Source organism: Scyliorhinus torazame, chromosome 13, assembly GCF_047496885.1.
Source record: "Scyliorhinus torazame isolate Kashiwa2021f chromosome 13, sScyTor2.1, whole genome shotgun sequence".
Taxonomy (NCBI): domain Eukaryota; kingdom Metazoa; phylum Chordata; class Chondrichthyes; order Carcharhiniformes; family Scyliorhinidae; genus Scyliorhinus; species Scyliorhinus torazame.
Genome location: NC_092719.1, coordinates 36,404,744 through 36,430,701, shown reverse-complemented (window position 1 = coordinate 36,430,701; position 25,958 = coordinate 36,404,744). Strand labels below are relative to the sequence as shown.

General features: G+C 47.1%; 1 protein-coding gene across 3 annotated transcripts in view; it reads right to left on the bottom strand.

The window, feature by feature from the left end:
* The window catches only part of LOC140387963 (protein PHTF2-like), a 172,541-nt gene that overhangs the window by 41,910 nt on the left and 104,673 nt on the right, over positions 1-25,958 (bottom strand). For all 3 annotated transcript variants that reach the window (XM_072471352.1, XM_072471353.1, XM_072471351.1), the window contains exons 4-5: positions 16,564-16,633; positions 1,864-2,022 (exon numbers count right to left, since the gene is read on the bottom strand). In XM_072471352.1, coding sequence (XP_072327453.1) covers positions 1,864-2,022; positions 16,564-16,633 — 229 coding nt within the window. The remainder of the gene's footprint in view (positions 1-1,863; positions 2,023-16,563; positions 16,634-25,958) is intronic.

The following is a 25,958-nucleotide window of genomic DNA, read 5'->3' as shown; positions in this document are numbered from 1 at the left end:
TACTCAAACAAATATATTGAATAAATTTGCCAAGCTAATGTTTCAAATTGATGACCTTTCATTAGATTCTTTCTTGATAGTCTCATAGGATTGAAGGGTATATGGCAGCTTGGATAGCAAATTTGCTGAACTACCGGAAGGATGAAAACCAGATGATTATTTCACTAAAACAGAGGATCTGACAGAAGTGTCTAATCTGACAAAAGGTCATTGACCTGAAATATTAACTCTGGGTTTCTCGCCACAGATGCTGCCAGACCTGCTGAGTATTTCCATTATTTCCTCTTTTTATTTTGGATTTCCAGCATCCATTTTGCTTCGGTGTCCAAAATAAACTAGTTTACTTATACGTTTTGACTTTTTGTATGAATGGCTTCAGTGTCATTGCAAGCAGTTAAAGAAACTGGATTTTCTTAGAATTCACATTTTTTGCATAAAATTCAGCACCTCCCTCAACATTACACAAGAGAATGAGTAGATCATTCAGGCCATTTAGCCTATTCAATTAGTTTGTGATTGAAATCTACCTCTACCCCATTTGGCCAACCTGATGCGCAGTTTATTGATAAATGAAACAGTGTCTGTTGCATACATGGATTTTTAAAGGACATTTGATAAGGTGTTATATAGCTTTGTTGATAAAAGTTAAGCAGGACATCTGACAGAAATGTCCAAAGTTATAAGACGTTTTGATCTGATGCATCGGAAAGAACAGTTCCCATTAGTCAGAGAGTCAGTAATTGGAGAACACAGGCCCGATGGGCCAAATGATCTCGTGTGCTGCATCATTCTAGGATATCAATTTAAGATCATTGCCTAAAAAGGAACAGGTTAGGAGAATATTTCTAGGGGGCATGGTGGTTAGCACTGCTGCCTCAAGGTGCCGAGGACCAAGGTTCAATCGCAGCCCCAGGTCACTGTCCGTGTGGGATTCGCACATTCCCCTGTGCCTGCATGGATCTCACCCCCACAACCCAAAGATGTGCAGGGTAGGTGGATTGGCCACGTTAAATTGCCCCTTAATTAGAAAACAAATAATTGGGTACTCTAAATTTACAAGAAAAAAGATATTTTTTTTTAAAAAGGAGAATATTCCTGCTGTGGGTTGTTTGGACACAGAATACCCCATCAGAGGACAGAATCCGCAATACGTTTCAATAAACAAAATAATGAAAAATAAAATGTAATCAAGCATGAGGAGAATAACAGAGTAATTGAACAAACTTGATTGTGCTGTCAAAGAACTGATACAAGCACAATGGAAAAAATTACTCCCGTGCTGTAACATCCTATAAATTCTCATTTTTCAGCTTAATCTCATATATCAGTGTTCTCAAAATGGGAATGCTATGCTGGAAAGCGTTGCTCCATTGGCAGAACAGCACAAGAGAGGTTTCTATTATTTTTTAGCACAGACAGAAGTAAATGGAAGGAGTTGCTTCTGTGTCTGTAACAATAGAATTTAAGCAATGCTTGTTGCTGCCATACAAGGAATCGAGTGCTGCCACGAAGCAGAGAAAACAGGCCAAGTAAAACAATAGAAGGCTAGCCTATCTTAAGCAGGTTTGCAACCAGCCCTTGTTAGATTTATACTATTGCAGGAGAGCAACGGGAACATCCTGCATTTGTATTTCTTACATAATAACATGCAGTAATCTCCAAAATGTCATTCAATTACTTCATACATAGCAAATAATGACCGGCTAAAGCTCAGTACTTACTTTGCGTAGATTTGAAATAAATATGTTTCAATCCCAGTGTGAACATAAAACTGTGTTTGTGTGTTGGGAATATTGAAAGCTCCATTACCTCAGCAAAATGCTCCCACATATTGACAGTTATAGATTGGAAGACAGATCTCACCTTGAAGGAGGTATAAAATAAGTAGCCATGAAAAGATACATTTTGAGGTCACTTGTATCCACCATCTGAAGAAGAATGGAAAAAACACAACTCTCACAATTCCTTTTCTAGTTAATGAAGTCCATGGACTTTCAGGTTTTGCTTTAGCAAAAGCAGATCCTATGGGTTCAAAAGAAAAATGGATGTCTTTGTAAACAAGTAGGCAAAAGAAAAGCATTTTATGTAAATCCATCAAAATTGTTCATGTTAATTTGTGACAATTAATTGTATTATCTTGGAAAACATAGGAATTAATGACAAGTCTTTTACATCCAACAATGGAATGTTGCTCTTGCTATTCTTCTTGATGATCCTTCTTGCTACTGTGGGTACTTTCCAACAGCAGAACCTCTACAACAATGCCTCTTTGTACAAAAATATTGTTCAGTATGCAGCACACAACCTTAACTGTCGTCAAAATAGACTGCAGGTGATACCCAGATTGATTCATTTGATGTATACCTTCGATGTGCCAGTGATGTTGCACTATCACTCTGGTGAATGGATCTTAATGTGCAAGTGTTTACATTGTGTCCCGGGACAACACATGGGTGTCAAATGAGCCACATTTGCAGAGGATAGACTAGAACTCCTAGCAGCCACCTCAAAACCTGCCTTTCTGGATCAGATTTCTGGCACAAATGATTGCTTTAAAATGAAGGTATGATCACAGCTCCCAGGAAAGTGGGCATTGACTTGCGTAATGGGATGCTGCTGGTCATGAATAAGATAGAAGCAGATTGTGATATTTTGCTTTCAAGGTAAATAGTGACACTCATCGTCATCAAGGACAGTCACCTCAGCACTTCACTTTACCGCAAGCCCACGGATAACCTCACTATGCTCCACTTCTCCAGCTTCCACCTTAAACACACTAAAGAAGCCATCCCCTATGGACAAGCCCTCCGCAAACACAGGACCTGCTCAGACGAGGAGGAGCGTAACAGACATCTACAGACGCTGAACGATGCCCTCGTACGAACGGGATATGGCGCTCGACTCATCGATCGACAGTTCCAACGCGCCACAGCAAAAAAACGCACCAACCTCCTCAGAAGACAAACATGGGACACAACCGACAGAGTACCCTTCGTCGTCCAGTATTTCTCCAGAGCGGAGAAACTACATCTTCTTCGCATCCTTCAACATGTAATCAATGAAGACAAACATCTTGCCAAGGTCATCCTCACACCCCCACTACTTGCCTTCAAACAACCACGCAACCTCAAACAAACCATTGTTTGCAGCAAACTACCCAGCCTTCAGAACAGCGACCACGGCACCACACAACCCTGCCATGGCAATCTCTGCAAGACGTTCCAGATCATCGACATGGGTACCACCATTGTAGCCATCTGGGATGGCCACTTACAACAAGAAACATGGACGTTCGCAAAGCCTAAAGGGAAATGTGGACAATGTAAGATTCAGACAGGCTCAGAGCCTGAATGTATATTTGTGAGCAAAGAATCCAGACAGCATTGAAACCCCCAACCGATTAGCATTTTGATGCCCATCTCCGTAAGACAAAAGACTGATACTAGATTAACCGATACAATCCCAGACATTTCTGCGCCACTCTCTGTACTCAGGAAGCATCAACAGGGGGCGGGATTCTCCACTCCCGCGCCGAAGTGCCCACGTCGTCGTGAGGTTCACGACGGCGCAAAACGACCCCTATCCCGACCGATTCAGGGCCCGATAATGGGCTAGGAGCGGGGCCGCGTCATCTACACGCGCCAGGCCTTGTCGCCGCGTAAAGGCGGCACCGCATACATGACGCGGCCGGTGCCGCATAACTGGCGTCACCCGCGCATGCGTGGTTGCCGTCCTCTCCGAGTCCGCCCCGCAAGAAGATGGCGGACGGATCTTGCGAGGCTGTGGAAGGAAGGAGGTCCTCCTTCAGAGAGGACGGCCCGACGATCGGTGGGCACCGATCGCGGGCCATCCCACATTTGAGGTACCCCCCCGGTGCAGGATCCCGCCCCCCCCCCCCCCAGCGTTCCCGCGCTGTTCCCGACGGCAGTGACCAGGTGTGGGCGGCGCCGGGGGAACCCGCCGTTTTGGCCTGGCCGCTCGGCCCATCCGGGCCGGAGAATAGCGGGGGTGCCGGAGAATCGCCATTTTGGGTGTCTCCGGCGATTCTCCGGCCTGCGGAACTTGACGGGCCCGTTCCCGCCGCTTGGGAGAATCGCGGGAGGGCGCCGGACCGGCGTCCCGGGAAATTTTGGCGGCCCAGGCGATTCTCCCAACCGGCGCGTGAGTGGAGAATCTCGCCCAGCATCAATGACCGCTTAGGACATGCCCAGCCTTCAAGGCACCCACCCCTTTATTGGCTCAGATTGAAGACAGTGATCGGGAACTGCCCAATTAGTGGGGTCCAAACCGAAGGACCACCCAAAAGAGCGCAAAACTCCCCAAGGATAAAGAGAGACACTGCCATGTGTTCGATCTCTCGTGGACCTGGCGCTCCGGCAATGTCCACCTCCAAGTGCAGCACCACCAGAAGCAAGTTCAAGTTCAACACCCGCAACCAGAGGGATGAGCCCAGCTGAGCAGCAGTTACTTCTCCAGACCCAGTAGATCCAGATTCGAACAAAGGCCACTGTTCCTCTGACCTAAGCCGGGTGCCTGAAGTTAAGTACAGGTTGTCATAGTTGGTAGGTGTAGTTTAACTCGTAGTGTTTATGTTGCATGGTTAATCTTGTGTGTAAATAAAGTACCATTGATCTTGAACTAACTAACTGGTGTTTGGCTCTTTGATCGATATCCGGTTGAACCTTGTGGTGGTATCCTGGCAACTATGAGCAATAAATATCGATATCTAAAGAAAGAAGGGCAACCTTATTGATTGCCATATTTATAGCAGGTAAATAAAGGCAACACCATTACACGTGAGAACACCACCCACCAGGTACACGGTACATACTCGTGCGACTCGGCCAACGTTGTCTACTTCATACGCTGCAGGAAAGGATGGCCCGAAGCGTGGTACATTGTCAAGACCATGCAGACACTGCGACAACGGATGAACGGACATCGTGCAACAATCGCCAGGAATGTTCCCTTCCAGTCGGGGAACACTTCAGCAGTCAACGGCATTCAGCCTCTGATCTGCGGGTAAGCATTCTCCAAGACTTCAGGACGCGCAACAACGCAGAATCGCCGAACAGAAACTTATAGCCAAGTTCCGCACACATGAGTACAGCCTTGGATTCATGTCGCATTACATTTACCCCCCCACCATCTGGCCTGGGCTTGCAAAATCCTACCAACTGTCCTGGCTTGAAACAATTCACACCTCTTTAACCTGGGATTACCCCTCTCTCTGGATCTGTAAAGACTTAATTACCTGCAAATGCTCGCAATCGAAGCATTGTCTTGCATCTCTGACTTTGTCTATATGTGTGTTTCTGGAACCTACCTCTTCATTCACCTGAGGAAGGAGCAGTGCTCCGAAAGCTAGTGATTTGAAACAAACCTGTTGGACTTTAACCTGGTGGTGTTGTAAGACTTCTTACTGTGCTCACCCCAGTCCAATGCTGGCATCTCCACATCATTGAGCAAGGGAGCATATAGACCAAATAAAGCAACCCGTGACTCCTTTGAGAATCCGCGCAAACAAAAATTAAAATGCTTGGTCTTGCTACTGATAAATGTCCATGGGGAATGAGATTAGAATGCCTCTCTAAACAACAACGCATTTGACACAACTGCATCTGTGCACAAAGATTGGAATCGGAGTCATTAAATGGTTTCAAGAAGGAGATAGATATAACTCAGATTTTAAAAACGGATTAAAGGAATATGGGTAAACGTAGGGAGGTGGATTTGAGACCAGGAAGAGATCAGCCATGATCTGAATGAATTGCGGAGCAGGCTCGAAGGGCTGAATTGCCCACTTCTGCTCCTAATTCCCATGTTCCTAGTTTCCTAAATTAGTGATGTAGGTCCACTTCCAATACATGACATAACTCAGTGATAAGCTTCCTTTGTAAAACAAAATCTCTAGAGATACTGCCCTTCTGTCAAATGCAAGCCCGGGCTTGTCTGCCTGCATATTTGGGATATTAGTGAATGGGGCTTGTACATTTGGTGCTATTGGACATTGCTTATCCCTCCATCGCTTCTTCCAAAATGCGAATGCAGGAGAATTCCCATAGAAAATCCATTGTTCCCTGTGTGAAATGGGGAAAAATTAAGAGCTGCATAGCAAAGGACACAAAGGCAAATATCAAGGGAGTTAACAGCAAGAAAAACTTCTCAAAAGAATTAGAAGTTTTAAACTGATGTCATTTCTCGAATGTTTTCCTTAGACACCCAATTTATTCCAGCCCAAATGAAGTACAAATGGTAGAAAATAGGGCATATGATCTCAAAATGACATTTTTCACCTTATTTGCAAGGAACTGCAACAAAATGGGCATTAATGTTTTGTGGTGAACATTAATAATAGCTGAAAATAGGTTAGGTAAAAAATTGGATGCAGATTCAAAGTAAATGAAGCTCAACCCATTGTACTGATCCCCTACTATAGCCCCCTACGAAACTCCCTATACACACACGACTATGTGGCAAAATTCGGCTCCAACCCCTTCTACAAGTTTGCTGATGATACAACCGTAGTGGGTTGGATCTCCAACAATGATGAGTCAGAGTACAGGAGGGAGATAGAGAACCTAGTGGCATGGTGCAACGATAACAATCTCTCCCTCAATATCAGCAAAACTAAAGAACTGGTCATCGATTTTAGGAAGCGAAGTGTCATACATTACCTGTCTGCATCACTGATGCTGAGGTGGAGATGGTTGACAGCTTCAAATTCTTAAGTGCACACATCACCAACAATTTGTCCTGGTCCACCACGTCGACGCTACGACCAAGAAAGCACAACAGCGCCTATGCTTCCTCAGGAAACTAAGGAAATTTGGCATGTCCTAATTGATTTTTACCAATTTTTACAGGTGCACCATAGAAAGCATCCTATCTGGCTACATCACAGCTTGGTATGGCAACTGCTCGACCCAAGACCATAAGAAACTACAGAGAGTCGAGAACACTGTCCAGTCTATCGCTTGAACTTGCCTCCCACCCACTGACTATGTCTACATCTCCTGCTGCCTTGGGAAAGCAGGCAGCATAATCAAAGACCCCTCCCATCCAGGTTATTCTCTCTTCCAACCTCTTCCATCAGGCAGAAGATATAAAAATCTGAGAACACGCACTAACAGATTCAAAAACAACTTCTTCACCACTGTTACCAGACTCCTGAATGGCCTTCTTATGGACTGAACTGATCTCTCTACGCACCTTCTCTACTGTTGTAGCACTACACTCTGTATGCTTCACCCATTGCCTATGTATTTACATTCTGTATTTATCGTATGTCCTATGTTTTTCATGTATGCAATGATCTGCCAGGACTAAATGCAGAACAATACTTTTCACTGTACCTCAGTACACATGGCAATAAATGTAAATCTAAATCTGTAAATGGAACAGAACTGGAATAATGAAGGCCAGATTGTTTAAATACAAAAGGAATGATTTAACTCTTTGATTTCATTAATGCTTTCTCCATGCATGAAGGGAATTTTAAAGTTAATAAAAGGGTTTAAGATCTTAAATTTTCGCTGCCAAGTATTCATTTAATGAACATGAAAAGAACATTTACAGAGGGACCAAAAACAAAAAGGTCTGAAATTTTATTTGACAGGAAATCATGTAATTATAACACTTTTTATGACCTGCTTTGAATGCAAATGTTTCTAAGCCACTTCAAATAAGTGGAATTAATAGAGTTCAAGTGGGTAGAAATATTAGTTTTCGCTTTTACTTTCTATTACCATCAAGGCATTGAGCCAATGTATTTACTTCAAATCACCAAAGTGATCTCAATATTTCAGCATTCAGCGCAGTTAATAATACAAGTAATACAGTAATGCAGTCCATACTAACAGCAGAACATGACCTTGCTGGATTATGCACATATGATGTGAAGCAAAGGACTAAACTATTCTCCAATGCAGCCCATTTTAACTCACCAGCACCTTCTCAAGGGTAATTAGGATAATATTGCCAGCAATGCCCACATCCCATAAAATAATACATTAAAAACACTCTTGAAAATTAGCATGAACTCTGACAACAGCAAAATAAAACAACAATAAAGTAGGATAGTAACATTCAGTATATAATTAAAGTTTGTGTATCAACATATGAAAAACTACGGGCAGGATACACCGTTTCTGAGACTAAGTGTTGACGCGACACAGAATTTGTGGACTTCTACGACGGCAAAACCTCCGCCGTACCTGGACCGATTCAGCCACTGTTAAAGGGCTAGCATTGGCGTCACTTAGAACAAAACTGATTCCAATGAGAAACGGTGCGGGACTCGCCAGCTTCACAATTGACACGCGGGAGGCGGACAAGCTGCAGCTGCATATACACACTTCACTCCTCACACACACCATCCCAGCCAACAGAAGAAGGCAGCAAAACATGCGGCCCCACCTTTCGCGGACACTGAGCTCCTGGATGCCGTGAAGGAGAGGCGATGACCCTACCCCAGCCCGGGAAGGAGGCTGCCAGCTGCCGCTATTCACCGTGCCTGAACGCAGGTGGCAGAGGCCGTGAGCGCCGTAGGCAACACCACCTGGACCAGCCAGCAGTGCCGACTAAAACTACACGACCTCCTCAAGGTGGCCAGGGTGAATAAGTAGCAATGTTTCCCTGGCATTAACCCATCTCCCCTCCCAACTGGAGATCGGCCAGATCCGCACCCTGCACCACATGCCGGCACCCATGGTTGGGTGCCCTGGCCACCGAGGCCACCAGCTACCCACCCCCTGTGCTGCATGCATCGTTTTCTGCGCCCCCCTTACCCGCCGCCCAGAAGGCCGCCCATAACCACTGGGAGTGGGAGAAGACAGGAGGGGGAATGCCGGACCTGGGGCCCCTCACCATGGCAGAACAGAGAGCCCTGGACACGGTTAGCAGCCCAGAGGAAAGGGAGGTCACTGGGGTGGAGTTCGGGGTGAGAAAATGAGACCTCGCTTAGTTGCGGTTCCCCATGACAGGTTTGACAACATCCCCCAGCACCACCTCCCCACACCACCCTCGCCCTCATCCCCACACCACACTCACTTCCACACCATCCCCAACCTCACCATCCCCAACCTCACCCGGCTCACGTTCTAATCATGCGTCTTGTCTTGTGTCTTGCATGAACTACTGGAGATGGAGCAGGCCCGTCTTCTGTCCTCCGCCCCCAGCCACTGCCTCAGCCGGAGCCCCTCTCGTGAGCCGAGCAGCAACAAGGAAAGCAGTCCTCCGCCCAAGACTTTCTGTCACAGCTGTCTCCAACACCCTACATCATCCCTGAGACCTCAGTTGGGCGCTCCAGTGAAGAGGCTCCTGTGGATCTATCTGATGCGCACCACACAGCTACTCTGGTACAGCAGGTGGAGGTAGGATCTCCCGAGGGGGTGAACGGTTGGAGGGCAGGCCGACCCCAGGAACTAGCTGCCAGATGGGTTTCGGGCTTCTGGAATGGGCAGTCCCATTGATTTTGGAGATGCAGTCGCAGAGCCAGGGACTACATATGGGGTTGTCGTCACACATCCAATACCTGAAGGTGCAGTTGGAGGAGTCTGACTGCATGCAGCAACAGGTGATGGTGGTGACCACCATGCGTGCTGTCAAGACCAACACCGCACGGATGGCGTCTGCGGTGGCGGCATTGGGGGTGACGGTTTTGGATATGGATCGCATGTCCAAGGTCTGGGGCATTCTGAGCCGGTGCTGGTCGTGGCCCAGGACAGGGTTGCCACCTCACAGGCGACCATGTCCCAGTGCCACCTGGAAACCACAGCGGCACTCCTGAGCATGGCCCAGTCACAGCAGGCCATGGCTGGGAACATCGGCGGCATTGCCCAGCAGCTGGCCCGTGTGGCGCAGAGGGAGGTGACCCAGTCCCTGAGGGAGATGGCGCAGTCACCTGATGTGACACAGACCCAGAAGATGGTGGCACAGTCAAAGGGTGATGTGGTGCAGTCCCAGACGGAGATGACCGACTCCCTGTGCTCCATGGCCGTGAGCAGCAGACCCTGGTCGAGACCAGAGCGGGCCTCCAGGACTGGCAGCGCCAAGTGGTGGGGGAACTTCAGGGGTTAGTTCTGCCCGCACCACTGTCCCAGGGAGTAGCCCGGGGCCATCGGGCACTCCGAGGGCGGAGGCGTTGAGGATTCTTTTGCAGCCAGTCCGGATTAAATGATCAGTCGAACACCTCGTTACTTTAACATATGTTTATTTCTCGGCCGGGGCTAAAACCACTGTATCTCGAGAGTTACACCAGCAAGCCAAAGCCAATACATCTAACAGCAGTTCTTATACAGTTTCTGGCTCATTTCGGAGGGCAGCTCCCTCGCATTCAATCTGTGCCTTTTAGCTAATTTATGATTATTTTCAAGCCTAGCGCAACCCTTCCCAAGGCCGTCTGCAATTTTTCTGGTGCTAAAACAACCTGGTTATCAGAAGCCTTTGAAAGCCTGTCTTGACATTTCTCAACTTGCTATCAGAAGCCTGTGACAGCCTGTCTTGACATTTCTTCACACAAAGCTTTACCTAAAAAAATGTTTCCCCATAAAGTTCCAATCCCATCTTGAGCCAAACTCTCAAAAACTCTCAGCGTCGCTGGGGCATGAGCCGGTGACCCCCCCGCCCCCGGTGAATCTGTTGAGCAGCGGGCGGAATAGGACTGCACCATGCCACCTGGGCCCATACAGGCCAGGTTAACCCAGAGGATTCCAGTCAACGGGGGCCCAGGTCACACAGTGGAAATCGCAGCAGGCTGCCTCCACTCCTGCTGTACTGTCTGGGGACCCACGCAGATGTAGCATTACGGCCCGTAAGGCCAGAAAGTTAGACACCAGTTAAGTTGGCACAGGTCGGGCACCACGGTGGCGCAGTGGTTAGCACTGACGACTTACGGCACTGAGGACTCAGGGTCGATCCCAGCCCCGCATCACTGTCCGTGTGGAATTTACACATTCTCCCCGTGTCTGCATGGGTCTCACCCCCACAACCCAAAGATGTGCAGGGTAGGTGGATTGGCCACTCTAAATTGCCCCTTAGTTGGAAAAAAATAATTGGGTACTCTTAATTGGGGCAGCACGGTAGCCTTGTGGATAGCACAATTGCTTCACAGCTCCAGGGTCCCAGGTTCGATTCCAGCTCGGGTCACTGTCTGTGCGGAGTCTGCACATCCTCCCCGTGTGTGCGTGGGTTTCCTCCGGGTGCTCCGGTTTCCTCCCACAGCCCAAAGATGTGCAGGTTAGGTGGATTGGCCATGATAAATTGCCCTTAGTGTCCAAAATTGCCCTTAGTGTTGGGTGGGGTTACTGGGTTATGGGGATAGGGTGGCGGTGTTGACCTTGGGTAGGGTGCTCTTTCCAAGAGCCGGTGCAGACTCGATGGGCCGAATGGCCTCCTTCTGCACTGTAAATTCTATGATAATCTATGATAAATATAATTTTTTTTAAAGTTGGCACAGGTGCAAGGCAGAGTTTAGTTATAGGGGCTTCTCAAACACCTATTTTTACTGTTTCGACTTGCCCCGGTGGTCTGTCAGATGGGTATGAGGGGTGGGCTGGTCTGGGCTGGCCAGAGAGGGGATGGGGGGGGGAATACATTGGGGGTGGCCCGGGCTCCCCACCCTGACCGTCCCCACCACCATCACGTCAGGGATCCGATGGGACCGTGTGATGGAAGAATGGCCAGCTCACATGCAGGGATCACCCAACTGGACGGTGGAAAGTGCTGCCACTGACAGGGGTCAGACTTCGTCATATGATGCGGAGCACCATAGCTCATCGCAGAGCGGGTTGTCATCATCCTCCGTCCCATGGACCATACCTACTGTTAGTGCGGCAGGCATGTATCATAGAGGGGGTGGGGTCCAATGTCTGTGCCCCTGGCCAGTCTGTGGCCTTGGATAGGCATCATCAGCCACGATCGCAGCGATAACCCCCGTCACCCAGGAGCCAACCCCTCAGCCGACGGCAGGGAGGATATCTCAAACATGTCAGGAATCATCGAGCGTGCCAAGATGAAGGCTCCGTGTACACTGACGAGTATCAGGGGCAGAGGTGAACAATGCGCAGCTGCAAGTTCATCGAGTGGAACCCTCGGTTGGTGCAGAGCGGCCTGTCATCTGCACTGCCCATAGAGAAACGAGTATCCCGATCACCCCCCTGACCCGGGACATCCCATTGATGCCGGTGAACCCCACTGCCCGGGCATCCTGGCGGGCTCGGTCCACATTGAAATGGATGTATTGAGCCGACTGGGCATATAGGGCCATCGTGGCAGCACAGATGCACCTCTGCACCGAGGTCTTAGCGATTCGGATCAGGTTCCCACTCGGTGCCAGGAAGGACCCCTTGGTGTAAAAGTTAGGGCGACCATCACCTTGACTGCCACTGGGCGTGATGGTCTCCCCCCCCCCCCCCCCCCCGGTGCCAGGTACGCAATGATCTGGCAGATATGTTGCACGGCCTCTCTTTTCGGTCGGAGTTTCAACGGCATGCCCAGTCCGGCAAGTCCTTGAATGACAGGTGTACACAGGTGGCCTCATTCGTCGCCTCCTTGGAACCTCCTCCTCCTCGACCTGTTGGCAGCAGGCTCTCCATCCTCTCCTGCTGCCTTCTGTTCCTCTGGGGCTCGCTCCTCTGCTGCAGCTTCCTCCTCTTCGAACTGCACCGGCTCATACAGCTGCAGGGCATCCCCCAGGGCTGTGGCAACCAGCAGGAAGGCTACCATTGCTGGTCGAATTCCAATATCCATTGTCTGCAAGGGGTGAAAGGTCAACATGTTAGCATGGTGTGTATCCCCGTGCCCAGGTAGAACGGGCTCTATATGGTGGCCACGGTTGGCAGTGAAGGCTGCCCCCCCACCCCACACATCCCCTGGCCCCGCCTGTTCCCGGCACTGTGGGGGCTTTGGCCCTGGCACCCATCCCGGATACCAGGGGTACCGTCGGCTGGCACTGCCCTTACCAGCAGTACGCTCTGCGGCCCCCCTCCATAGGGGCTACAGTAGGCGTTGTTACCCTTGGGTGAGCCGCCTGATGCCCTGCCGATGGGCGGTGGCCGGGCTTTGGGGGGGGGGGGGGGGGGGGGGCAGGCACCCATACAGCCGGTGTCAGTCACTCTGCAGAACCAGGAGCCAAGATGGGTGGTCAGTGGGGTGCGCAGCAAGATGGCTGCCTTGCAGGGCAGTACGATGGCACAGTGAGTTAGCACTGCGGCCTCACGGCGCCGAGGTCCCAGGTTCGATCCCGGCTCTGGGTCACTGCCGGTGTGAAGTTCGCACATTCTCCCCGTATTTGAGTGGGTTTCGCCCCCACAACCCAAAAGGTGTGCAAGCTAGGTGGATTGATCACGCTAAATTGCCCCTTAATTGGAAAAAAATGAAGTTGGGCACTCTAATTTGTTTTTTAAAAGATGGCTACCTTGCAGGCCAGGGTAATGGCAGTCCGCACCTCGGCACTGCTGCAGTCCAGTGGGGGAGGGGTCACCCCGGCCTCACGGCCTGTTCCCCTGTCACCCTACACCCCAGCCAGTGACTGACCCGGCAGCCCACAGTCGCTTCTCTCCATGTCCTACCTTCATCTCCCCTTCATCAGCCACAACGCCGGTTTCACGATTTTTAAAAGCACAAGTGAACCGCGCTGTCGGGACCTCAGGCCATCGGAGGCGGAAAATCGCGGAGGCCCCAGACAATACCGGGTCAGGCCCGCTAATGACATGCAAACGGTGTTTACTGTATGTGCGTTCCTCACCGCATTGCCACTGCTGTCAAGGTGACGAAGAATAGCGATTTGGCATCAAATCGGCGCCCAACGCGATTTTAGCATCGGAACCGATTCTCCGCCTAATCGTGTTTCGCGATTTTGACGTCAGCCAACGGAGAATCCATCCTATGATTTTAAATATCAATGTACTTTTAAAAATATTACAGGGTATTTTATTTGCTGACGTAGGTTTCAGCCAAGCTCTCCATATTCATTGCTGACACAAGACGCAGTGAAGCCCTTCTCGCAGCAACCTCCCCCACAACACACACTGTAATCAGCCCCCCTCCCACAACCAAACACACACATAGGCTCCTTGCCCAACTCCCCTCCCCCAATTAATCACTTGCCAGCCCCTCTCCCCAACACCACTCCCCCACAACTCACTTAGCATCCCATTTTCCCACCATCTCCCTGCACAACCAGCCTGCCAAACCACCAAGTCTCAAGCTCTGCTGCTCCTTCCTTCTCCGACTGTCTGCCGAACCCCATGACTCAACCAAACAGCCAGCAGCATAGCATTGGGATGAGCAGCAGCTCCTCCAAGCCTGCTCTCAGCTTCGCTATTGGCAGAGATTTTCCAGACTTTTTGAGTCTCTCTCTCTCTCTCCCTGACTTCGACCGCATTGGAGATGCCAGCAACAGGGAAAAAACAATTTTAAAATTTATCTAAAAGTCTGAATTCTGCTAAATGGCCAAAATTTCTCATCCTTGAAAATTCCTAACTTGTCTGCTTATGGATAACTTAATGCTGAAATGCCAACAGTGCTAAAAGCTTGACATAGAAATTAATCTGCCACATGGTCAGCAAATATATTTTCCACTTTAGTCCATAGTTCTAGCAGCAATGCCACCAATAAGTGACCAATTTCTGGGGTAAGGGAACTTAGATACCAATAGTGATTACTCTGCATTCAAGAAAACAGTTTTTGGATGTGACCAGGGACCTGGAATTTCCTCTGCATTTACATCCAGATGCAACAGTAATCTGGGCACAAGCCCAATTATATGCCTTGAAAGATCACAGAATTATAGATGCAAGTGAGCTGCCCATGTAACAATAAAACATCCAAATCCCTCCAGCCAAAAGAATCTCTGCCCACCAAATTGGCAAAAATTGTAAAGCTTCTTACAAGAATTTAAGACCCTTGACACCAAAAGTCTGTCGACTATATATTTAAATAAATTTAATGATGGTAGAAAATTCCAAAGATTCACAAAGTTTTGCCTTGAGCTGCCTTGAATGGTAGATCTGAAACAGATGCTTTCAAAATATGCCCCCAAATCAAGCTAGGTTGTCTGATAGCTTTCATACTATTTGCAATCTCCCTGATAGTGGCTATTTATCGGATCAGAAGATCAATTGCCCCCTGGTGTGGAAAACTCTTTAACCGCAGTCATCTCCATGCTAAAACTAAACTTTAAAACATTTTTAAAATAAATTTAGAGTACCCAATTTTATTTTTTTTCCTATTAAGGGGCAATTTAGCGTGGTCAATCCACCTAACCTGCACATCTTTGGGTTGTGGGGGTGAAACCCACGCAGACACGGGGAGAATGTGCAAACTCCACACGGACAGTGACCCAGGGTCGGGATTCGAACCCGGGTCCTCAGCACCGTAGTCCCAGTGCTAACCACTGTTCCACCGTGCCGCCCCATGCTAAAACTAAACTGACCATCGTAGATGTACATGATCTACAGTTTGCAATGACTGTTGTGTTATTGCCCACTCTGCACGTGATTTGTAAGCCACTCTTAATCTCTTCAAGTCTGCATACAAGAAATTCAGCCTACCCTTGAATGCTGACAGTACAAAACTCAAATTAACCGTGCCTGATCTGCTAAATATTCCACCACCCATATATGTTGAAGGAGAAACTCTGGCAAATGTTGAGCACTTCCCATACCTTGGCATTCACCGCTCTCAAAAGGTCACCATTCACAAGGAGATCCAAATCAGGATGAGCTGTGCCAACTCACCTTCTACAAACTACAGCAGCAAATGCTTAATAGAAGGCCATCCACAGTTCCACAATCAACTAAAGGCCTAGTGTACAGACCAGTTGTTGTCACAACACCCTTTTACTGCAGTGAGATCTGGGCTGTGCATCAACGACATAAGAGCAGTAGAAAAATTCCATCTGTAATACCTCCACCACATACTCCAGATTCAATGGGAAGGCCATTAACCAGCTCTAGTATCCTTCCTGATAGCAGCTAAACAAGAATTCAGGCAAAACTCCTGCAAAATCAACTACAATGCACTGGATGGACATTGTGACCAGATGGCCTCTGGTCCGGTCCTATTTTCTCAACTCTCAAATGGCCAATACTCCAGGGAAAGACAAAGAAAACACTTCAAAGACACTCTGAAGTTCTCATTGAAACATGGCAACATTGACATTAATGACTGGGAGGAGCTTGCTACTAATCATTCAAAATGGCAACAATTTGTCCATCAAGCAAGTCCAAACACCTTTATAAGGCACAGTAGCAACGAAAAAATAAAGTAAACCCTACACTCCAGATGCCATCGCAGCTCATGTCCTGCCCCATGTGTCCAAAGATCTGCAGATCAATACTCAGCCTGTTTCGTCACAAGATGACCAATGGCAAAAACATGTGGCCTTGGGTAGATGTCATCTAGGCCCCGAATTGTTTTATGATTTATGCCCATATCCACCTATCTTAAATTCGGACATATTCTAATGAGTTTGTGAGGAAATTTGGGTGCAACTTGTTATCTACAAATGAGGGCAACAACATTGGATACATTTTCCTTAAACAAAAAAGGCACATTTACCTCTTACAAGATCGACATCTATGAGGTCTGGCTTTACATGGCCAGTTTTCTTTGGTTTGTTCTTCATGCCCTATGGGAAAGAAACAGAAATCCAGTAAACAAACAATATTTCCCACTTTAACCTGCATATAAGAATGCCACGTCAACAAGCATGATCAGAAATAGAAAACGAAGATCACATATTCAATGCAGAACCAGACTTACTGTTGACATTTCATCTGTCCAAAGCAGGACCCTTCATGCATGTAAAATTGATTCTCATCCAGGTGTTCAATCTTACAGAATTAATTGTGTTTACAACATTTTTGTACCATATTGCAAGCACTTATCATGGCAAGTGTTCATTGGATCATAGAATCCCTACAGTGCAGAAGGAGGCATTCAGCCCATCATCTGCACCGACCCTTCGAAAGACCATCCTATTTAGGCCCAATTCCCCGCCCTATTCCTGCAACCCCACCCTAAGGGGTAATTTATCATGACCAATTCACCTAACCTGCACATCTTTGGACTGTGGGAGGAAATAGGAGCACCCTGTGGAAACCCACGCAGATATGGGGAGAAAGTGCAAACTCCAAACAGACAATCATCCGAGGCTGGATTTGAACACGGGTCCCTGGCATTGTGAGGCAAAGTTGCTTGGCCATTATTTGGTGGAGCCAGCTAGTATTGGGGGTGGGGAAGAGATTATTGTTGAATATCTGAGGTGATAATGTCCCTTTGTACAGCAGCTTCATGGACATACAACCGACAGACATTAATCCTCAGCTAGAGTGTAAAAAAGATACTTAGCTACTGTTTACCTTAATGAATACAAATGAGTGATTTCCACAAATCTCATTAATTTTAGAAATACCCTTCTCTACCCACCAACTTTAATTTACTTCAATCCCATGTAAAATAATGGAAATCATATGTAAACTTGACCTTTAACAATAAAACAAGTCCTTAAATAATGACAGTTAATACAGATCCTGCCTAAATTGTTTGATTTCTTTGAGGAAATGACAGCACATACAGGGTGGAATCTTACATAAATTTGACCATGTTGGTTCCGGTGTGTAAATTGGTACAAATCCGGCTGGCGCCGGCAGGAAATTTATGAGATTATTGAGCCTCTTTGAAAATGTTTTTTTAGCCACGTGAATCATGCTAGGCTCATGGTGCCCTCCCACTGTTATGCTCTCCCCGGAGCAACTTAATCTCTGCAATCAGTGGAGAGCTCCATATAAACACCTCGCCAGCACCCGTTCCAGATCCATTAGCGGGGATGACTACCAGGAAGCTGCACGATTCACAGAGGAAGCCCTGACCAGACTCGTGGAATGTGCGATGCAGAGGCAGGCTATCCTGTATCCATGGTCACACCGACATCCTTCCAGCAAAGTCACCAACCCTGCCTGGGAGGCAGAGGAAGCCCTAGTTAGTGCCAGCTCCCTGCAGAAAAGGGCGGGGCAGCAGTGCCGCAAAAAGATGAACAAACTTCTATGCGCAGCTAGGGTAGATCTGCCACCTCCAGTCTCTCACACCTCTAAGGTGATCTCTTACCCAGCCACCTCACGGGTTACCAACACTTGTCACAAGGCAATGGTGTCTCCCTAACCTACCTACACTGCTCCTTTTCATCACCATCTGAACTAGCAGGACTCCCACCTCCCCATCAGTCCCTTTGCAGGACAAACCTGAGCATAACAGGTGTGAGCGAGCACAGCCACCCGCAGTCATGCCTCAACTCCTTTGCGGAAAGAGCTCTTGAGCTGGCCAGTGAAGAGCAAGACCGTGCCTGCGCAAAGAGCGAAGTAGGCGCTGCAGACAAACGTGAGAAGCCTCAGGACACAGTCATTCGTCAAGCCTCATGTGAGTAAACATCGTCCCATCATTTACCCTCAACGATGCACTAATGCCATCTCCCTTCCCTTGCAGGGCAATCAGTTGACCAGCTCAGACCGTCCTCGCACCCCTTGGAGACCACACATAGAAGCAGCTCGGAGGGAGACGTCTTGGACAACACCATTAAAGAGGCATCACATCGGTCACCCACACACTCCACCAACACTCACACCTCGGTAGGGTTAACTAGTAGGCAGGCCTCTGGGTCACTCACTGCTGAGCACCTCACAATTGAAGATTCACAGCAGGCAGGGCAAAGTCATCGCAGGAAACAAGCACTTGGAGGGATCCCGGAGCCCAGGACTCTGCTGAGCCCCTGGCTGATGACCTTCCCCTGGGTCTGGTCACCCCAGAGCAGCTGGAACTGCAAAGACAGAGTCACGAGTTTCAGGAAGGGAATGACAACATTTTTCCTCAGACTGCAAGGCCAATTGGTGAAGTTCCATCACCTTCTGTCTGAAGAGACGATGCAGTCATCCCAATGCAATGATGCCAAGAGAGGGTGGGAACCGCCATGGAGACCTTGGTGCAGGACATGTGTCCGCTCCGTAGCTCAGCTCATGACATCCATGGCTGAGGTTGAGCTCCATGGTGTAGGGCTTCAACTGCACTGTGTAGGTGCTAATAGGAATCCACGAGTGTCAGCGCCAGAGGATGGTGGGTCTATTGAATCTCACTCCAACTGCTCCTCTAACCCATGGAGGAGCACAGGGTCCCTTGGGCACTCAAAGGGAAGAGGATTGACAGGAGCACAATCCAGGGCCATCCACCAAGGGGAAGCCCAGTCCATCTGACACTGATGAGCGACCCATTCCCAGGCCAGCACACCGAGGAGAGTAGCACTGCAACATCAGTGTTGTTCACATGTAGGCCCAGACCCTCAAGGGGTCATCTCCACTATGGTCATCTCAGGCACAGGGCATGGAAGGCAGCAAGCTGCCTCAAACTCAGCTGTGGATCCTGTGTATATACCTAGATGTAGTGGGAGGGTGAGGAAGAGTAAGAAACTGTAGGCATCTAGTGGGCATGGGAACCTTGGCACTAGTTGAGAAAGATCCATTATAATATAACTCTAGTATTAAACATTACTTTGTTCATCAGTAGATCCTCCACCCTGTCATTTCATGGTGCCATGTTCTGCAACCCCCCCCCCGGGCACTTGTGGAGTGTGAGAATGGCAGCACTGTGTCTCTCCCAACTCCCACACTGATGGCTCAATAAAGACACACCGCTGCTGCTGGTATGGGCCACCTGCCCCTAGCTAAACACTCAGGCCATCATTTCTGCCACTCTTCTCCAGTGGTGAGGACGCTGTGAGCTGACAATGTTTGGAGAGGCCGCCCACCTCGGATGTTAGTTGGAGGAAAACAGCAGGGCCCCCTGACCTGAGGGGACTGCAGCAGATGAGGCCATCCAGTATCGCTGTACCCCAAGATAAACCCGTTCATTGGCAGGACGTGTTCAGCTCTTTGCCATGCATGAGTCAGACAATTCGCTGAGGACAAGAGGATCATCATTCTGTCTTCAATGCAAGTCATCATCATGCTCCTGCACAGTCCAGCTTGAGCGCCCTGTCCATGAACTTGGCTACCACCACAAAAACCTACTGCTGATAGTACAGCACTGATGAGATGACACACCGCATGGTGGAAGAGCTCTTCATTCCCTCGTCCCGATCGTCACCAAGCCATGGGGCTTTGAGGGTGTTCCTAGCCCTTTGGTCAATGCAGGCCCTGGACATGACCCAAGGCCCTTCCTTCTCCTCCTCCGTGGGTTGCCCTGCGCTGCCCTCCTCATCTGAGGAGAGGTGGTGCTCCCCCATCTCCTCATGGTTCTTTAGCCGGTCTCCCCTCTGCAGCGCCAAGTTGTGGGGAACGCAGCAGACCATAATTATGCGAGGCACTGCGGGGAGGCAGTAGTGTAATGGTATTGTCACTGGACTAGTAATCCGGGCATGCAGGGTAATGCTCTGAGGACCCAGGTTTGAATCCCACCAAGGCAGATGGCGAAATGTGAATCCAATAAAAATCTGAAATTAAAAGATGACCATGAAATCATTGTCAATTGTTGTAAAAACCCATCTGGTTTGCTAATGCCCTTTATGGAAGGAAATCTGCCATCCTCACCTGGTCTGGCCTACATGTGACTCCAGATCCACAGCAGTGTGGTTGACTCTTTAAAACAAAGCCACTCAGTTCTAAGGGAAGTTAGGGTAACAAATTAAGGGCCTTGCCTGCGTGCAGTTCTAAGGGAAGTTAGGGCAACAAATTATGGCCTTGCCTGCGTGCCCACATCCCATGAAAGAATAAAGGAAAAAAAAAACCTCTGGAGGCTATATTGGAGGACATACCCCGACTGGTCCAAACAGCGGAACCACATCTTTAGCAGCCCTAACACCTATCAACCAGTTTGAGCGTTGGCACAAAAGTACCATTGCAGTAAGTCTCCGCAGCTGTTTGTGGCCTCTGCACTGGCGTCATCAGCCACCTCCTGAGTGGGTTAATTTGGAACCAAACACTTTTATTCATAAGTATTGCCAAATCGTGGGCCCTGATGATGAAGTATGGGTTAAATATCTGGTTAACCTAACTCTCCCGAAGCCTAACCTGGTCTCTTACCCGCAGGTGGGTCTCCTGCAACAGAACCACATTGACCTGGGTTATGGGGATAGGGTGGAGGCGCCAGTAAAAGTCCTCCCCACCGCCCTCCCCTCCCCTGTTGCTGACCAGCGAAGGACGGCATAGACATTCACAAAGTGCAATACCACTCCCCCCTCGTGGACCGTCAGGTGCAGCAATCGGCCTTGCACAGGCTCCTTGACCCCCAAAATTACTGACTGAAAATAGAGGGCCAATAAGATAGCCACCCGCCAGAATGACAGGCCAGGGGACTCATGTAGACCCCTCTCGCCAATCCAGCAGCATTCGTCTCCCAGAACGGTGTGGGTTTCTTGCAGGAAGCACACCACATACTTCCAATCATTGAGCACCTTTAGTGCTCAAAAGGGGTCATCCCCCCCCCCCCCCCACAATGAGAGGATCTTCCTGCCTCATGAGGGAGGGATGCAACCCATTCCGAAGTCCCCCACTCTGCCCTTAGAGCCTGGTCTCTCATGGAACCCCATCTAAGTACCTCACAGTCACCCTGCCCCCAGGAGCGAGTCTCAGAGAAACTGCTCGCGAATTATTGCTAATGTATTCAAATTAGGTCCCAGGCTCCCGCAACATGTTTGGCATTACTCCACCGACGAGGGGGCTTGAAAATCGGAAATCGAGATCTTGCCAGAGAGAATCAGGTTTTCCAATTTGCGCCGGATTTTTAACCCGCGTCACCATCACAATGGTGGTTAACGTGGGCTCAAAATCGCCCCTTAGGCTCTGATGAAGCTTAGAACATAGATAATGAAGAGATCGAGAAGTTGACAAAGTCTTATATGAACTCAAAAGCTTTGGGAGTCTAGGGTAAATTCTGAGGTTTTGGATAAGAAATTGGTTGAAGGGGTAGAATGATACAGCAATTGGGGTCACAGGTGTTAGTGCTGGGACATTCAATTATAACTAACTATTTTGAATTTATATCAGTGACTTGTGCCAAGATTTTGTGATCCTAAACAGACTCAGGTTCTTAAAGAAAATGACCGCCAAGATGCAAAAGCAGAATCTCTACCTCCATTTATATCTCCGGCCATTTTTTGCAGTTTAAGAAAAGGGGCAGGTTGAAAACCCAACACACTGCAATTTAGTAATTGCCAGCATCATTATAAAAGGGGGTGTTTGAGAATGTCTGCAATTTGAGGTACCTTGTTTTTACTCTGAAATCACAGAATGAAATTGCAGAATGGGCGCTAACCATGGATTGGAGACAAAAAGAGGATAAATTAGAAGTAAAAATGGTGCTTCCTCTGTTACAGTTCACCATGAAATTCTTTAGCCCGAGTTGTTTTTGGTTTTAATAAGTGAGCAATGACAGTGTTTTGATTATTAAATAATACAGCTGCCAAGTTGTTACTTCTGACAACGGGCAAGCTGTCAAGTAAAAAAATGGCGAATTTACAAACATTGTAAATGTGGAAAGGTCTTCCAAAGTATTAGAATAGATTATCAATTGGATAAAGTGTACTTCTCCTTGGTACAATATTGAAGGGCTACCCCATTGTGAGATCCAGAGTTAATTGTTTAAATTCGCTCTCCATTCATTCATTCTTTGCAAATCAGATCAGTCAACTGTTTCGCTGTTTGAAAGCCTAGTCACTTATGTATTAATTCATCTCAGTTTCTGCCTCACAAACCCAACTCCAGGCACCCATATCATCAGAGAGATTAAATAATTCTGCCCATCGACACTGCCAGGATGAAGGCAGGATCACAATGTTGGGATTGATCCCAACCCCTGCTTCTCACCTCAAAAAGGAAAATGTTGGCCTTGGACTCAGAAAAGTATTAGATTCAAAAAATTAAATAAAAAAGATCGTACAAGAAGATCAAATTTGCAGATAATACTAACCTATGATAGGAGTAGTGAAATCGAAAGAGACAACACAGAAATTTCACAATGAATATAAAGTGTGCAAGCAAGAGGAGCAAAAATGGTGGTTGAAACTTAGAACAAACAAATACAAAATACCACGGTTAGGGAATTAAAAATAAGTAATACATGCAGTTGGTGATTAGTGTTCAAATAGCAATGGATGACATTAGAAGAGATCCAGGTCTTGGTAACTTGACAAAGAATGCCCAATCAGTGCAGAACGGCAATCAACAAAGTTTTTTGTTTAAAGTTTAGTGTACCCAATTCATTTTTTTTCCCAATTAAGGGGCAATTTAGCGTGACCAATCCACCTACCCTGCACATTTTTTGGGGTTGTGGGGGCGAAACCCATGCAAACACGGGAAGAATGTGCAAACTCCAAACCCAGAGCCGGGATCAAACCTGGGACCTCGGTGCCGTGAGGCAGCAATGCTAACCACTGCTCCATCGTGCTGCCCGTTCAATCAACAAAGTTAATAGAATGTTAACAGAGCACAATAAATAAGTGCTCATAATCAAACTGTACAGTTTCCTGATCAGACTACAGCACAAGTAAAATTTCCAATTTTTGTCAAGGTACAATCGGGACATGTAAGCACTCAGAGCAGTGCAGAGAAAACACAAGAATGCTTATGTGCCTCTGGCATCTCGATTGTGAATAGTCTGGAAAATCCTTAAAATGACCATCTGAGAAGTTATAGGCATAAATAAAATTGTAAACAGTATGGGAAATCTGGAAAATTATTTTAAATTAAATTGAAGGAGTTGGACAAGGGAGTTTCAACTTTAAGTTTTCTTCATACAATGAATAATAAATGAAATGGGTTCTTGTTAGAGCAGAAGTATAAACTCTAAATCATTTCAGAACTAACTAGTTGCTACAATGAGAAACTTCAGGACCATTCTGGTTGGAGTAGCTGAAATGGACTTCCTCATCTGTAACTATCTTGTGACACATCTTCAAGGCTCGTGACCGAGCAAAAGCTGCATCTGAGCTTCATTTAACAAGTTTTATGTTCACAACTGGTAGTTTGAAATGCTTTTAGGTACGTGATGATTTCTTGTGGAAGATAATAAAAATCTTTGGAAACAGCTGGCAATCCTTGCACGTAATATATAAATGCATAATTTATGCTTTCCAGGAAGAATGCATGTAAAATAACAGAAAATTGCAGTGAACACAGAGGTGGCCATTGCCATGGTTATTTCCACCATTTCCAATGTTATATTCAACCTGATCAATTCAAGCAGCCATTCACACAAAGTTCACCACCCCAGACTGGTAGGGCTGTTAAGAATGCTGCATATTTATCAGTAATTAAATGTTATGGATAAGAGGAATCACAATAGCTTTACCAATGAACCATGAGGTGTAAACTTATAAAACATTTACAGGATTGTGCCTGTGATGAGCACATGTTCATGACACTAAGTTCATATACCAATTATAACTAATACATTGCAAATAATTGCTAAGGCTGGAGATTTTGTTTTATTTCTAACGAGGAAATGTTCAGAAATGTGCTGTTGAATAGAGCAAGGAACTGAAGTGTTTATGTTGTCAATTAAACATGATGCACATTGTGCAAGAATCTTTGATAGCAAGATACATGGGATTGAGATTTGGGGTGAGACCCAGTGATTGCCAATCGAAGTGCACCAAGTGCTTTGGAGACTTGCAGCCAGGGATTCATAAATCTATCTTTGAAAAGTGCCTATGTTTTTAAATTCGAGGGTGTGAAGAGGTGGTAGCCAATGCCAGAAGGCTTCTCAATATTCTGTAGCACTCAGAATCTCATTAGTGTAATAAAAAGTGTGCACCTTCAAGAATAACGTATTAATAACACACACATTCGTTCTGGATGTGTGGTGCAGTACACATAAAACATAAAAATACGCTGCAGTGCAATTCATATCCATGCTTTTAGTACTTATCAATGTACTCTGTGTAGCAAAATAGTAAAGACATTTACTTAATAAATGTATTTATCAATTTGGTACTGGTAGCACATAGAGGAAAATCCTTCATTGAACCCTTTGAATCACACAGCATATATTCAAAACTTGAATCAAAAAACCAGGCCAGAATCCATAGCACAACTGACCATGGCAGTGTACAAGTGTACAAACACAAAATCATTTCCTGGGGTACTTACCAGTGTAATAAACTGTAAAAAGTAATAATATAATAATCTTTATTAGTGTCACAAGTAGGTTTACATTAACACTGCAATGAAGTTACTGGGAAAATCCCCTAGTCACCACACTCCGGCACCTGTTCGGGTAACTGAGGGAGAATTCAGAATGTCCAATTCACCTAACAAGCACGTCTTTCGGGACTTGTGCGAGGAAACCGGAGCGCCCGGAGGAAATCCATGCAGACATGGGGAGAACGTCCACACAGCCAATGACCCAAGCCGGGAATTGAACCTGGGGCCCTGCTGCTGTGAAACAACAGCGCTAACCACTATGCTACAGTGCCGCCCATATAAATAATACTAAAAAGGAGGACAAATTTAATGAAAGACTAATATGACTACTTAGTAACTTATACACTGACAGAAATGGCATGATGTAGAAATAAAACACAGGTAACAAAATACAGGGATAGTATTCAGCAAAATAGTCATAAAATATAAGACCATAAGACACAAGAGCAGAATTAGGCCACTCGGCCTATCGAGTCTGCTCCGCCATTCAATCATGGCTGATATTTTCTCATCCCCATTCTCCTGTCTTCTCCCCATACCCCTGATCCCCTTATTGATCAAAAACCTATCTATCTCTGTTTTAAAGATACTCAGTGATTTGGCCTCCGCAGCCTTCTGTGGCAAAGAGTTCCACAGCTTCACCACCCTCTGTCTGAAAAGATTCCCCCTCATCTCTGTTTTAAAGGAGCGTCCGTTTAGTCTGAGATTGTGTCCTCTGCTTCTAGTTTTTCCTAATGGTGGAAACATCCTCTCCACGTCCACTCAATC